Source organism: Bos indicus, chromosome 23 (assembly GCF_029378745.1).
Source record: "Bos indicus isolate NIAB-ARS_2022 breed Sahiwal x Tharparkar chromosome 23, NIAB-ARS_B.indTharparkar_mat_pri_1.0, whole genome shotgun sequence".
Taxonomy (NCBI): Eukaryota; Metazoa; Chordata; class Mammalia; order Artiodactyla; family Bovidae; genus Bos; species Bos indicus.
The window spans coordinates 20,918,688-20,933,703 of NC_091782.1; the positions used below are offsets into that span (position 1 = coordinate 20,918,688).

Sequence of the window (15,016 nt, forward strand, 5' to 3'; positions counted from 1 at the left end):
AATCTTTCCCTATCAAGAACTACTGCTCAAACATGAGAGAGACAGAAAGAAAGAGAGAGAGAATTGTCAAGTAAATAGGAAAACAACAGAATGCAGAAAATCATAGAAATGAGCAAAAAAACATCTCAAGAGTGATGAGAAGAAACTGTATTCGTGAAACAAGAACAGGTGGCAACAAGAAAGAAAAATTCCAGGAATGAAAAAAAAAATCAAATGCATGTTAATAGAAAGAAACCATTGACTAGAAGGGCTAAAGAGAAAGCTGAATAAGTTTCCCAGAGTATGGAACAAAAAAGGCAAAGAGATAAAAAATTGTAGAGAGAGAGAGAAAAAAAGATTAGAAGATCATTTCAGGTGATCTAAGATCCAATAATGACTCTTGTAAAAGACAGAGCATAAAAGATACAGAGTAGGGATGTTTCAATAATTCGTTCAAGAAAAATGTCCCTAATAGAAGAATATGAGTTTGTAGATTGAAAGGACCCATGAGGAATCCCGTACCTGAATTTGCTAAACAGTTGGAACAAAGCAGTCCTACAAGGACCCAGGGAAGAAATACAGGTTCCATCAAAGATTCAGAAATGAGAATGAGCTGTTGCTTCTAGAAGCTAGAAGGGCAGTGGAGCACTGCCTCCACTCTGTAGAAGACATTCCAACAAACCAAACTATCAGTCAAGTGTGAAAAGGCAATGAGACCTGTATGGTCTTGCTCAATGTACCTTTCATGCTTCCTTTGTCAGGGATGCTAATGGAAAATATCCTATGTCAAAACTAGACACCTTTCTCCCCATCCATGTGTTCATGAGCATATGCGGCTCTGATGGATCCACTAGGATACTCTTTCACCTGGTCAGGAAGCTAGTCTTGGGGACTTGGCCGTGGGGCCACTCTGCAGCTGGGGCCAGGGCTGGCGTTGGGGTGGCAGTTGCACCCCAGGCCCCGCTGCAGCACAGGACATGGGCTCTGCAGAGCAGGGGCTGAACTTGGACACGCTGGAGAAACAACTATAAATCTTGCTTTTAGAAAAAAGGACCCCACAGGCAAATCCGAACTCTGTTGGGGGAACAATGATTTCATTAATAATTACAACTAGTCCAAGATGCCCCACAATCCTTCCTGCCCAGCCCTTCAGGTCTTCTAACTCAGTTACTGGTTGAGAATAGAAATAATGCAAAAAAGCCAAGGAGGGCAGTGCAAAGTATCTCAATCATTTCAGCCTTTTCTGGGTTTCCTATTTCCAACTTAAACCAAAGGCACTCGGTAACAGGAGCGCACACACACACATGATTAACCTAGGATGTAATTTCCTTTTAGAGACTTAAAAAGCTCCTGAATCAACTCCAACAACACTTCACCAGACTCTTTTCGAAAGGAGCAGATGAATGAGTTGGACAGAAAACTTTTTGCTTGGAAATTTCCCTTTCTCAGATTGCAGATTTAAGGGGAGAGCCTGCCAAGTGTTCAGCAATGCTGTGCATGGTGGCTTCTGGCAGGGACTCTCTGTACCCTCAGCTAAATGAAGGTTTTCCTGCGTCACCGACTTATCATTCTTCATCACCCGCTCTGTCCCCCCTTTCCCACACCAAGGTCTTCTAAACAACTTGGGAAGAGAGAAAAAACTAAAACTCTAACTCTAACTCGTGCAGGACCCCACGAGGCTTTCTCAGGACAGACCTTCTGCCTTATCTTCTGCTTTAGTTCGCCTCTGTTCAGTTCGTCTCTGAAGCACCTAGATAATAGTACTTGATGCACATTTCCTGAGTTGTTTTGCAGACATAATCTCTCCTGCCCACCCCACTCCCTCAAATGGAAGATGTTAACTACTTGATGACCCTGAGCACATAACCCCAGACCTCCTGGAGCCTAAGCACTGATAGTGTTCACCCCGTGACACCACCCTGCTATCTTACCGCCAACCAATCAGAGAATCGTGCAGGAGCTGATTACAGATCCTCTGAACCCCCTCCCTCACCTGGCTTTTATTTTTAACTTTTTATTTTGTATTGGAGTATAGCCAATTAACAATGTTGTGATAGTTTCAGGTGGACATCAAAAGGACTCAATACATATACATGTATCCATTCTCCTCCAAACTCCCCTTCCATCCAGGCTGCCACATAACAGTGAGCAGCGTTCCCTGTGCTGGACAGTAGGTCCTTGTTGGTTATCCATTTTAAATATAATGCTGTGTACATGTCAATTCCAAACTCCCTATCTCTTTCCCCCATACTTCCTCCCTGGCAACTCTAAGTTCATTCTCAGTATCTCACCTGGCTTTTAAAGGTGCTTTGCCAAAACCCTTCAGGGAGCTCAAAGCCTTTTAGGTGTGAGCTACTTCTTCTCGCACGGCCTGCATGGCATCTTACTCTGCTCTAGATTCCGACGTTTCAGTCTGTTTGGCCTCACTGCATGTCGGGCACATGAATTTGCATGAACATGAGTCCGTTGGTGGGTGTGAAAACTCAGATCTGCTGAGTGTCTGTCCTGGAGTGGAACCCCTCCCGGATCAGTCTGTGTTTAGCCTTGGTAACTATTACTGAACAGTACTCCAAGGTGGTGGTACCAGTTATACTCTGCCTTGACTGACACCGTGACTTCGTGTTTCCTCAGTCCTAATTTTGATAGGTGTGTAGTGTGCCTCTTTGAGGGTCTGACTGGTCCTTCTCTGATGAAAATTGATGTTGAATACATTTCAGTGTTTAAGGCCTGTAGGGATACGTCAGGGGTACAGTGTATGTATGAATTGCCTCTTTACTTAGAGTACCTATTCAAGCAGCTTAACCATTCTTACCAAATGAGCTGTCTCTTTTCTTAAGTGATTTGTAGGAGTTCTCTTTACATTTTGGATGTGAGTTATTTAACAATTATAGGTAATATTAATACAATTATCTTCCCCCACTCTGAGGCTTTCCTTTTCACTCTAATGGTATAATTTGATAAACAGATGATTTTAATCCTCATAAAGGAGATGTGCCCGTATTTTATTTTATGATAGTGCTTGGTGTGTTCCATGTGGTATATTTTTGCCTGCTTCAGGTCTATTACTGGCTCCCCTGGTGGGTCAGCAGGTAAAGAATCTGACTGCAATGTGGGAGGCCTGGGTTTGATCCCTGGGTTGGGAAGATCCCTTGGAGAAGGGAAAGACTACCCACTCCAGTATTCTGGCCTGGAGAATTCTATGGAAAATCCTATGTATAGTCCATGGAGTCGCAAAGAGTCTGACATGACTGTGTGACTTTCACTTTCAGGTCTATGACAGCATTTTAAAGAAAAGAGTAGAGTGGGGATTATGTTAAAAGAGTCTGTGTACACTTAGGATCAAGCTGGCTGAACTATGACAATAAACAGGGGTGTCTCCCAGACCCCTTATCAGAGCCCAACCCACCCCTTCAAATTCCTCTTCCTTCATGCCATGTTGCCAACCAGCTCTGCCCACTCCCCTATCCCCTCGCCCCCTCCCTGCTCCCTTTCAGGAAGAGCTGAGTTCATTTCATCTCTTGATAACGTCTTGGGAAGACTATAGACTGAGTCTCCCTCTTCCACAATAACCATCAGATAGATCCAATTCAGGCAGACAACACAGAAATTACACTACATGGACAGAGTCATTCACCAGTTATATTTGAAATCTAAGCTCTTTGAGCTATACACGTGCACAAATGATTCAGTTGGTGGGAATCTCCCCCTCCCCCTCCACAGTTAAACTTTTCAAACTTAAAATAGTGCTGAAGAGGCTTGCATCCTGTGGGTCAGGGGGATACTGAGGCAATTCTGACTTTCACGATGCTTGGAGGGAAGTCTTGTCTGTTTCCTCCCCATCTCCTGGGATATGTACCTCTCTCCACCTCCCCAAACCCAATCTCATGAGAGAATTACTTGATCTGAGATAGATTAACATCGACATTTTGCAGTTAAGTGTGGCCAAGACTAACCACCTGGGTCATACACTCCACTGAGTTTTTATTTTTTGATGACACACAATTGTCATTTCAACTTTGACTAAATTTGGTTGGAAACGTCTGATGGAACTGTTTTGAAACACTGAAAAGTCATTTCCAAATAGTTTCTCTCATCCGGATTTCTCTAGAATCTGCCTTTTTCTGAAAATTCTGAGTTGTTTAAAAAGTCAAAGAACCCACAAACGATTGAGAAGAGTCAGCATAAAAATGGCTGACGCCTGTAGTTCTCAGCTCGCTCCACTAGAGGGCAGCATTCTCCACTATTAGGTCTACTCTTTTTATTTGTCCATGAAAAACCAAAAACCTCCACAGCAAAGGAAAGTCAAAGCATTTGCTTATTATATACTCCTCAGATTTTATTTTTCAAAGGAGCCTTCGTTTTTCTTATGGAAACTCAGGATTTTACAAGCAGCGCTGTCCTCAGTTTCACCTGTACTGTGTCCAGTACTATATTGCTATATTCACAGTAAAACGGACTTTTATTTCTGAGTAATCAGTCTAATGTTTTCAGTTTCTGATGAAACTAACATACACCTTAGTCAAAAACCACAACAATCCTTCCATCAGGTGGCTGTGTTATTGTTCTCGTGTGTTTTTCTGAGGCTTGGGTAATGACAGCATTTCCCCACTCCGTTGTAATTGACATTTGCATCTAAAGAAAGTCACTGAACGTACAGGAGTAGATGAGGCCTGGCACATTGAGCAGAAGGTAATGGTTCTATAGGTGTATCTTCTGTAATGCACTTTGGGCTAGAGAAATAGAAAAATCACATGTAACAAAAACAAATAGGTTTTTGAGCAATATGAGCATTGCGTGAGTAGGACCTGCACACACGTTTCTGGATCCATCTTTCCTTTTGAACATGCTCAGCAGTTGCTACGTTGATTTAGCTGTATTCCAACTGCCTGCAGCCGACACTTGCTTCTTCACTTTATTTAAAAACAACTGGTCTTGATAGCAAAGATGTTGGCTAACTGTTTATATATTGGCAAGAGAAGTTTTGTGCCCTTTCAAAATTCAGCGTTATACATAGTAGAGTGTAATATTATCAGATTACCTGTATTAGTATATGAATGCATTCATAAGCAATGCACATATGTTTTAAAGCAGCTAATGGCTGAAGAATTGCTAAATAAAAAACATCCAGATTTTTAAAAGCACAGCAGAAACATTTGTACAAATATACAAAGAGAAGGAAAAAAAAAAAAAAAACAATCGTTCAGACACCATGAGAATTTTTGTAATAAATAGGTTTGTCTGAAATCGGTCTCTGTTACCCTGGACAAGCCTCCCCAAGGAGGTTGGGAAAGATTGACAAGGGAATCATGTTCAAAATCTACTGAGAGTTATCTTTGGGGCCAAGCTCAGTTTTTCCTTCAGGAATTTTCACAGAGCTATGAAGTCTTTGACTCCAAAGAGTGACATTTACCCAGACTTGTTAAGCTGGAGGATGCTGATAATTTTGCTAACCTAGATAGGACATGACTGGATGCTGACAATTGGTGACTTATAGTATATCCTCAAATCACAAAAATAAATGCTGGTGATCATGCATGTCCTGGGAATGTTGGGATGCAGAGGACTGGGGAGACCAGATAGGGAAATCTCATGCAATCAAAGTCAAGTTTATTTATGGTCCTACTTAAGGGGCCAGGAAGAAAAAACAACGCACACACGTCAGGACTGGGACTGGAACGGTTCACAAACAACACAGGAGCTATTTGTCACTGATGTCTCCGGCTTGGATCCACATGAGAGCATGAAGGTATATAGGCTGTGCTGACCATTTAATAAGAAAATACTACTTTTTTTTTTTCCCCCTAGAACCTCCTAAATAATGGATTATACTCTGTGGGTATGATATGATCAGGAAACTTATCACCTTTTCCTAGCCCTTTTGTCCGAGAGGCTTGATTACAACGAAGGAATTTCAAACAACCAAACACCCAGGGATTTAAAGGCAATTATTTTTTTTTTTCGACAAACAAACAACAGGGAGGAAAAAAAAAAAGAAGCATGGTAAAGAGTAGACAGATATTTTCTTGGAGGCGGAGTGGTGAGCTCAGTTGGACACGGAGGGCGGCGGGCCGGGACGTCGGGTCTGGATGATTTTTGGCTTCGGGGATGTCTTTGGATCCTCTTCCTCCTCGATGTCACTGTCGCACACGTGCACGACGACACTGGGGGTGGATTCGGTCCCTGCGTGCAGCTCATACTTCTCTCCTGAAAAGCAAGGGGAACGGGGGTGAGAAGGCGGGAGGGAATTCTAAACCGGTTATTTGGTGAAGTTTGTTTAGGAAGCGAGGGGGCATTTTAACATATCTCTAGAGATGCTGTGAGATGGTGTCAGAAAGTGGAATGAGATGGATCTGTCTCCATCTCAAGCCTACCTTCTGTCACCTATACAGCCCCGGGCAGGCCCCCTCACCTCTCTAAGCCTCAGCCTCCACAGCTGTAAACTTCAAAATGGTAATAACAACAGTCTGAAGGGTTGGGGCGATGACTCAGTGGGCCCGGCTGTAAGTTACCCATTTCTCTTCTATTTCCCAGCATGGCTGCTAACAGCTAACCTTGAACCCATCACTTCACTCCTTCATCTTTCAGAGAAGGTTCTCCAAGTTCTCCTCCTTCTGGACAATTTCCTATGGTAAGAGCTGCCCCAGGCTGGAGTAAGGTAGGATCCCCACTCATCTTGGATTTGCCATGCTTACTGGGTAATGGGGTTATTAGATGATAGTCAAGGCCCTTCCTGTTCCAAGAGTCTATCGGTCTATTTTTGACTGGCTCCTCTTGTAATCACTTCACTAGCAGCCGACTACTTCCTGTCTGTATCTGTTTCCTTTCAGGAAGTATCTAGTGAGCATCTCCCATGGTCTGACCCATTGCTAATCACAAGACATGGTCAAAACCATTGGCGTCTTTCACAAGAGCACGGTGCAGTGATGGCGTGTGGAGACAAAGCGGCACAAAATGCAATGGGAAGTGCCAGGGTGGCCATACAAGCCAAGGGCACCAAGTTGCGAGGCGCAAGGAACTCTGAAAGGCTTCCCCATGCAGGCGACAGCTGACCTGGGTCTAAAGACAAGCAGAAGGCGTCCAGAAGGGGACAGGCACAGAGGACCTTCTCAATCTGCATGCTCTTAACTTCTCAGCTTAACTGCTGACACACTTTTCTGAATCTTCTTCCGACATCCTATCCTTCCTTTCCCATCCTTCACGAACAGGAAACACCTAGAAGCAATGTCTCCCAGACACCCACCGGGTCAGTGGCTCTCCAGATATCACTGGATCAAGTCATCATTTCTTAGACTCTAGGACAAAAGACTGCATCATCTCCCATCAGTCATGACAGCCATGTTTTTATACCCATCCAACCAGCTACTTTTATTTGCTATGCATGCATGCTAAGTTGCTTCATTCATGTCCAACTCTTTGCTACCCTATGGACTGTAGTCCTCCAGGCTCCTCTTTCATGGGATTCTCCAAGCAAGAATACTGGAGTGGATTCCCATTCCCTTCCCCAGGGGATCTTCCCAACCCAGGAATCGAACCCGTGCCTCTTGCATCCCCTGCATTGGCAGGCAGGTTCTTTACCACTAGCGCCACCTGGGAAGCCCTTTATTTGCTATAGTCTCACCCAGTTTCCAGAGAAGGCAATGGCAACCCACTCCAGTACTCTTGCCTGGAAAACCCCATGGACGGAGGAGCCTGGTAGGCTGCAGTCCATGGGTTCGCTAAGAGTCAGGCACGACAGAGCGACTTCACTTTCCCTTTTCACTTTCATGCATTGGAGAAGGAAATGGCAACCCACTCCAGTGTTCTTGCCTGGAGAATCCCAGGGACAGGGGAGCCTGGTGGGTTGCCGTCTCTGGGGTCACACAGAGTCCGACACAACTGAAGCGACTTAGCAGCAGCAGCACCCAGTTTCCAAAGTCCCACCCTCCCTCTAGGATCAAAGCCAGACACCGCCCAATCCAGGTATCTGGCCTGTCAGCCTCGGTCTGCAGTGGACAGTGCCCTTGTGGACGGCCAGAAGGGTAGCACGTCCGTGCTTCTGTGCACACCTTGGTGAGCATCGATGGTGAAAACAGCAAATGCTTACAAGGCATAGTTTTAAATTTTGTGCTGACATTAGGGAACGAGCAGCGCTGATAATGCCACAAGCATCAAGGTGATGCTGGGAACGATGTAAGTGTTCAGAGTCAGCTGCTGGATGGGTTCAACTGTGTCCCACCCCTCCAAAGATGCTGCAGTCCTAGCCCCCAACTGCGATCTTATTGGGAAATAGAGTCTTTGCTGACGACTAAGTTAAAATGAGGCCATGAAGGTGGGCCCTACTTCAAAATGACCGGTGTTCATATAAAACGGGGAAGTTAGGATGCCTGCCTCATCCAAGGAGAACTCCTTGTGAAGACCGGAGTTGTGTTGCTGTCATCTGTGGAATGACGAGAAGCTACAGGAGAAGCCTGACCAGATCCTTCTCCAGCACCTTCAGAGGGAGCGTGGCCCCGTCGACACCTTGATCTCAGACTCCTACCCACTAGAACCTGAGGCAACACACTGCTCTTGTGTAAGCCGCTTGGTTTGTGGTCCAGTTATAGCAGCCCTAGCGAATGAATACAGCCAGACCCTGCTAAGAGCGTTCCCTCTCTGATAAGATTCAGAGAAGTCTTAATTGGACTCCCCTGCCCACCGACATCCTAGGTAAAGGCACCGGGCATTTCACAAAAATGAAGTGCGACACTTCTGGCACTTCCCTGGAACTTGGCAAGCAGCTAAGTGGGTGAGAACTAGCCCAAGCCACAGAAATACAGCTCATAAAGACTCATAACTTAGAGTCAAGATTGGGTGAAACTGTAGGTAGAAAGAGTTGCATCAATGAGGTTGACATCTCTGATACAGGGAGATGATGGGGCCAGTTTAGATTCAGGAGAGGAGAGTGACAAAAACAGGGGACAGGAACAGAACTAGAAGGAGATATCTGTGTGGGTTACTCCTGCGAGGCTTTGCTCCCCCACTGGAGAACAGGGATGGACAGTCTGCTAACGTCCCTGTAATCGACAGTAAAGTTAGTATTCTACATGTACTTGTAGCTGTGCTCTACACACTGATGCTGCTCACAGATCATTTAATTGTTTTTGTTCCATCCTCTTTTAACAGCTTGTCATTTTTATCAAAATCCCAGGGGAGAAGAACCACCGCAGAAGTTGCTAAGGAGGCACTGCTTTAAAGGAGTGGAAGCTCAGTGCAGCCAGCTCCCCCTGAGAGCTGCAGGAGAGGCTCTGGGTGACAGGTGGGCAGACCTGGGTGGTGGCTCCTTTGAATAGCGGTTTTCAAACACCTGACAGTCTACTGGGTTGTTTGCTGGAAACAGAGTTAACCAGCATGAGGATGCAGACCTGCAACTTGGGTGCAGCGGCATCCACTTTGGTACCCAGCACCCCCGGGTGCTTCTCTGTGTTTCAGCGGGTCAGGAGCCATTCCTATATGGTTTGGTGTGACAGGCAGGGGGCTGCGGCCCTGTGAGGATGCTGGTGTGCAAATAGCTTCCCCCTCCCTTCTTCCATTCTGCATCCTAATTTTTTGTTGGAAAATGATAACAGTGAGGGGAGAGGGTAACAGAGCGAGGGATGCTGAGGGTGCAGAAGGGAGAAGAAGTCATCCCAGCTCAGCTCTGCAGCCCCTCCCAGCCACCAGCACCCATTCATCTTTGGCGTCTCATCTTTGTTTCTGGGAGAACAGCAAAATCCTGTGGACAGGGATGAAGGTCAGCGTTCCCAGGGTTTCTACCATTTTATCCTGACACCCCCCTGCACCAGGACACTTTGCAAATCTGAATGAGAGACAGCTTCAGACAAGAGACAGAGAAAGACATAATTTCTCAGCAATCAGATGAGGTGGTTCTTGTTTTTCTACACAGGATTTCTCCAACGATCTCACATTTAGAGAAGCAGTGCCTTTCACAGAGATACTAGTGGCTGCTGTGGTCTCATCCCTTGCCCTGTTGGGTGGATACAAGGATGAATGGGTGGAAGCCTTTCATCCTCTATGAATAGATGACAAAAAAATGATCTGCCATGGCAGATGGAGACCATGGGACCAGGGGGTGAGGTGGTGACAGCAGGGACCCCGGCCAGGGGACTGACCAGACGCTGCCCCTTGCCTCATCTGTTGGAAAAAAAGCTAGCTTTCAGACAAAAAAAAAAGAAAAATAGTAGTAAAATATACATAATGAAAGTACTGATGAAACCCTTTCTTTGCCCTGGCTTGGATAAAGAACATTCCCTTAGAGACACCTCTAGTTGCAATGCATTTATCCATTCAAAAGGAAATGCTTACTTCTTGGGCTCAATATGCTGGGGCCACACTCGGGATGGGGATCAGGCAGAAGCAGACACCCTGTGCAGGGCAACTTCACGTTGAGTTAACAAAGTCAGAATGCTTGGCAGTAGAGATGTTTCACTGCTGTGACCCCATTAACGCTGACATTTCTCTGTTCTATTTTTGGAAACTTTCTTACTATCAAAATCCAGCAAAGCCCAACAGCTGCTGAGAGTCCACAGCATAAAAAGACATAGCTTTGGTCTTGCTGGATTGAATTGTTCTGTTTTGGGCCTTTTTCTCCCTTTGGGCTTCAGCTAATTATTCTACCACAAAAGCTTATGTCAGTGCCGTCACCCTACTTGGGGACCCACGGGGTTCAGGAGGTGACAAGGGACCCATGGGATCGCCAAGCAGACCAGCATGTCTTTTCAAGGACAAGCCAAGGCTTGCCCTTCACACCCTTATCTCTTCTAGTCTGTATTCAAAGTGTCCTTTCCCCATGGGTGGAAAGCCAGGGCCAGAAGCTCACAGAAAAGGCACAGATCAGAGTTTTCTACCTTCCGCCCCTGTGAAATTCATACTCTGTGAATTACCAGCAAGCAAATGCAAAATCCTTTGGCACGTGGTCACACGTTAAATTCTCATCCAGGTCTTCGGAACTGTCATGGGCTTGGGCATTGCTGAAAACAGATGTAGCTAAGTTTTAATTTTTTCAGCTAAGCTGAAAACTATTGGAATAGGGCAGGTATTTGTCCTATTTTCTGTGTGTTCTCAGTGCCAGGACACAGGAGGTGTCGCAGACACTTGCCATCTGCCCGAAACACAGCAGCAGCTACTCACTGAGCCCTTCGTGAATGCCAGATCGCAGGTCTCAGGACTTCACACAAATTGGGTATTTAATTACAACAGGTCTGTAACGGGGGTTTCATAAGGTCTCAATGATATGGGAGGACACTGAGATCACGCAGGTTATGAATGGCAAAGTCAGGTTCAAGGTCAGGTCTGCCTGACTTCAAGGAAGGTGCTCATAACTCCTCTCCAGTTCTGCCTCTCACGATTCTACTGTTTTCAGATTCTACAAAAAACCTACTGAAACAGAGCTTAGTTTTAACTTAATATTCTTTTATGGCAACTCATGTTTTTAGTGAATATTTGTTCTCTAGCTAAAGTTGGACTACTTATTCCTTCTGTATCTTGTCTCTTTTGTTTTTTGCCAGTTGCTAGTTATTCTAGGTAGGGCTTCCTTGCTGGTGAGTCTTCTTTGAAGACAACACTTAATACATTATAAAAATAAAAGGGCTATAAATTATAGACTGAGTTAATTTTCATGTCTTATGGTAACTTTGAGATTCCCAGGTGGTACAGTGGTAAAGAATCTGCCTGTCAATGCAGGAGACACAAGAGATGTGGGTTCGATCCCTGAGTCAGGAAGATCCCCTGGATTGGAAGTGGATTGGAAATGGGAATCTACTCCAGCATTCTTGCCTGGAAATTCCCATGGACAGAGGAGCCTGGTGGGCCACAGTCCATGGGGCCGCAAAGAGTCAGACAGGCTGAAGAGACACTGCAAGCCCTCATCCCCTAATAATTTTTTTATTGTAAAAAAATTTTTTTTTCAAGAGGAAGTAGCAGGCATGGTCCTATCCTGACCTATGGGATAAATAAAATGGACTTTTCACAGGCTGCCTGTTGAGGGGTTGAACACAGAGATTGAGGGAAGGGTACAGCATGATTTGAAATGTGTTTGAAAGGGTTCACATTTGGATTACCCTTCCTTTCAAGTGTTAGGTTGGGACTTGATAGCATGTGGCAGGGAGGGGAGGCCCACAAGCCCTGGATCATCCCTCCCTGGTCAACTGTGGAGGTAGAGGTGCCTGGCCCCGCTCCAGCTGAGACAGGCCTGGGACCTGGGCCCATTGGCTGTAGGACTGCCATGCTTGCACCTGGACATACCTCTCCTCCAGCTACAGAATACAAAGAAACTGTATGGGACTAAAAATAACTGCATGTATGCCCAGTACATGCAGTTATTTTTAGTCCCAAATTTACAATTAATAAAATATTAGGGGGTGAGGGCTTGCAGTGTCTCTTCAGCCTGAGCAAGCCTGGAATGATTTTACGCCTGAAATGATTTTACTCCTGGAATTTTCTGTTTTCTTCTTAATCAAATATGAATAGCTTTTAATCCAGGCTGCAGTGTGCCACTGAGCACCCAGCACAGCCTAGCTGTGCGTCCAAGGGTCCCGCTGCAAATGCTCTTGGCATTCCCCTTGATAAGCCATCATCCATTCTTAAAATTCAGTCTAGACGAATAACTGGCACCTGCTTCTTCCCTGTTTGCTTCACAACTCACTGAGGGTTAGATAAGAAATAAGGGAGATGAGACAAATAATGCCAGCTTCGTTTCTGATGAAAGGCTAAAGCTGAGAAGGTGGCTGAGCTGAGTGACAGTCATGGAGGGCTCCTTAATAGTGAAACCCAGGGGACTCTCTGGTGATCCAGTGGTTAGGAATGGCTACCCAGTCCAGGAGTCTGGAGAATTCCATGGACAGAAGAGCCTGGCTGGCTATAGTCCATGGGGTTGCAAAGAGTCAGACATGACTGAGAGACTTTCACTGATAAATACTACCATGGTGCAAATAGTGTGCTTCTCAATCAAGTATGCCACACTCTCAGAAGTGTCTGGAAATGTGAAGGGGATTTTTCTTTTTTGACTGTTATAGGGCCTGGGTAGAGTGTGGATACTGGCATTTAATAGGTGAGGCCCAAAGATGCTAAATGTGTAGTTTTCTACACATTTGTGTAGTAAATGTGAGTAAATGTTTACTCAATGTGTAGGACTGTCTGTTCCAAAATATCACATTGAGAAACACTGAGCTAGGAGCTTAGGCACTTACATTTCAGTAGACTGAGATATGGCTTGAAAGTCAAGTGACAGTAAGCAGGTAACACACACTAAGCGTATACTATGTCCAGGGCTGGATATGTAGATTCACATGGATTATCTCATTTGATGATTGCAACAATTTGATTTTATGGTTGAGGAAGCCAAGACACAGAGAGGTTAAGAAAGTTGCTCAAAGTCACACAGCTAATAAAAGGTGGAGGCTGGATTCAAACTCACATCCTGAGGTTTAACTATCATCCTAAAGCAAGGAAAATGCCTCTTTTCGTGTTGGAGCCTGACTGACAGCTACATACTACGTTTTGTCTTTTTTTGGCTGTGCCACGAGGCATGCAGGATCTTAGTTCCTCAACCAGGGATGAAACTGGCACCCCCTGCAGTGGAAGTTCAGACTCTTAACCACAGATCCACTAGGGAAGTTTTGACAAAATCAAAGAGGACACGACCCAGGGCAGAGGGATTTACTGAAACTTTAAAAACTCACAGCTGTGGGAATTCCCTGGTGATCTAGCGGTGAGAATTCACCCTTTTCACTGCCCAGGTTGCAAAGGTTCTAACCCAAGTCGGGAAACTGAGATCCGACAGCTCTGGGATATAGCCAAAACAAAATCAAATCAAATTACAGCTATTTGCTAGTCATCTCTTCAAGAGATCAGTCTGAGAGTGAAGAAACACTTTTCTAAGTAGAAGTGGAAAGAGGGATTTGGGCTTTAAAAAAAAATAATCTAGGGAGGAGAAATTTCAGAGAGAGAAGTCCTATGCAGAAATTTTTTTGGATTCCTTTCTGGTTCCATGGGCTCATACTTAAGTTTGGGAGAACACTGCTGTAGGCAGACCCGGGCAGGACTAATCACCGGAGAGCAATTCGATCTCTAGCAGCTTTGGTCAAAGAATGCCCTCAGCCTGGGGGCAGAGGGTATAAGGCAAAGCATAGACCAAGTCCAGTATTTCACTGGCAGTCCCGAGAACAAGTGCATGTGAACAGCCACCACCACCAGCAAGGACACGCAACTGGTTCTTCCTGCCCGGTAGACTCTGTTTCAAGTGTTGTACATACCTTAATTCACGCACAGGCGGAGGAAACCAGAAATCTCTGAGGACGCCCTGCTAAACAATACTGCTCAGAGAAGAATGACCATGGCATCCACCATGAATTTGATAGTGTCTACGTATCAGGCACTGGGCTACATCCTTTTCAAGTACGACTTATTCCATGTGCATGATGTGCTTGCAATTTGTCAAATTATCACCATTTATTAAAAAAAGAGAGGTGCAGAGGGGGAAGCAAATTGCTCCAGGTCCCCACATAAGTGGTGGCGGTAGGACTCCAATGGAGGTCCACTGAATGGCAAAGCATGACATTGCCTGTGATGTTTAGGGATGAGTTCAGAAGGGCATAGAAGAGACATCAGGGCTGCACATGGATCTCCCTGCCTCAACGGGTCTGGAATAAGTGCATGTTAGGAAAAGAAGGCAATGGCAACCCACTCCAGTACTCGTGTCTGGAAAGTCCCATGGGCGGAGGAGCCTGGTGGGCTGCAGTCCATGGGGTCGCTAAGAGTCGGACTTGACTGAATGACTTCACTTTCACTTTTCACTTTCATGCATTGGAGCAGGAAATGGCAACCCACTCCAGTGTTCTTGCCTGGAGGATCCCAGGGACGGGGGAGCCTGGTGGGCTGCCGTCTACAGGGTCATACAGAGTTGGACACGACTGAAGCGACTTAGCAGCAGCAAGAAAAGATATTGACATGAGAGATGTGAGGTCTTTTCCCTTACCCACCCCCACCCTCAGGCCTGCCTCTTCTCAAGGTAGGAGAACAGAAG

The 15,016-nt window shown here is 45.5% G+C and overlaps 1 protein-coding gene across 2 annotated transcripts in view; it reads right to left on the reverse strand.

Annotated features, from left to right (window-relative positions):
* Positions 1 to 3,598: 3,598 nt before the first annotated feature.
* The window catches only part of RCAN2 (regulator of calcineurin 2), a 279,170-nt gene continuing 267,752 nt past the window's right edge, over positions 3,599 to 15,016 (reverse strand). For both annotated transcript variants that reach the window (XM_070778067.1, XM_070778068.1), the window contains one exon: positions 3,599 to 6,183. In XM_070778067.1, coding sequence (XP_070634168.1) covers positions 6,023 to 6,183 — 161 coding nt within the window. In that variant the 3' untranslated portion in view covers positions 3,599 to 6,022. The remainder of the gene's footprint in view (positions 6,184 to 15,016) is intronic.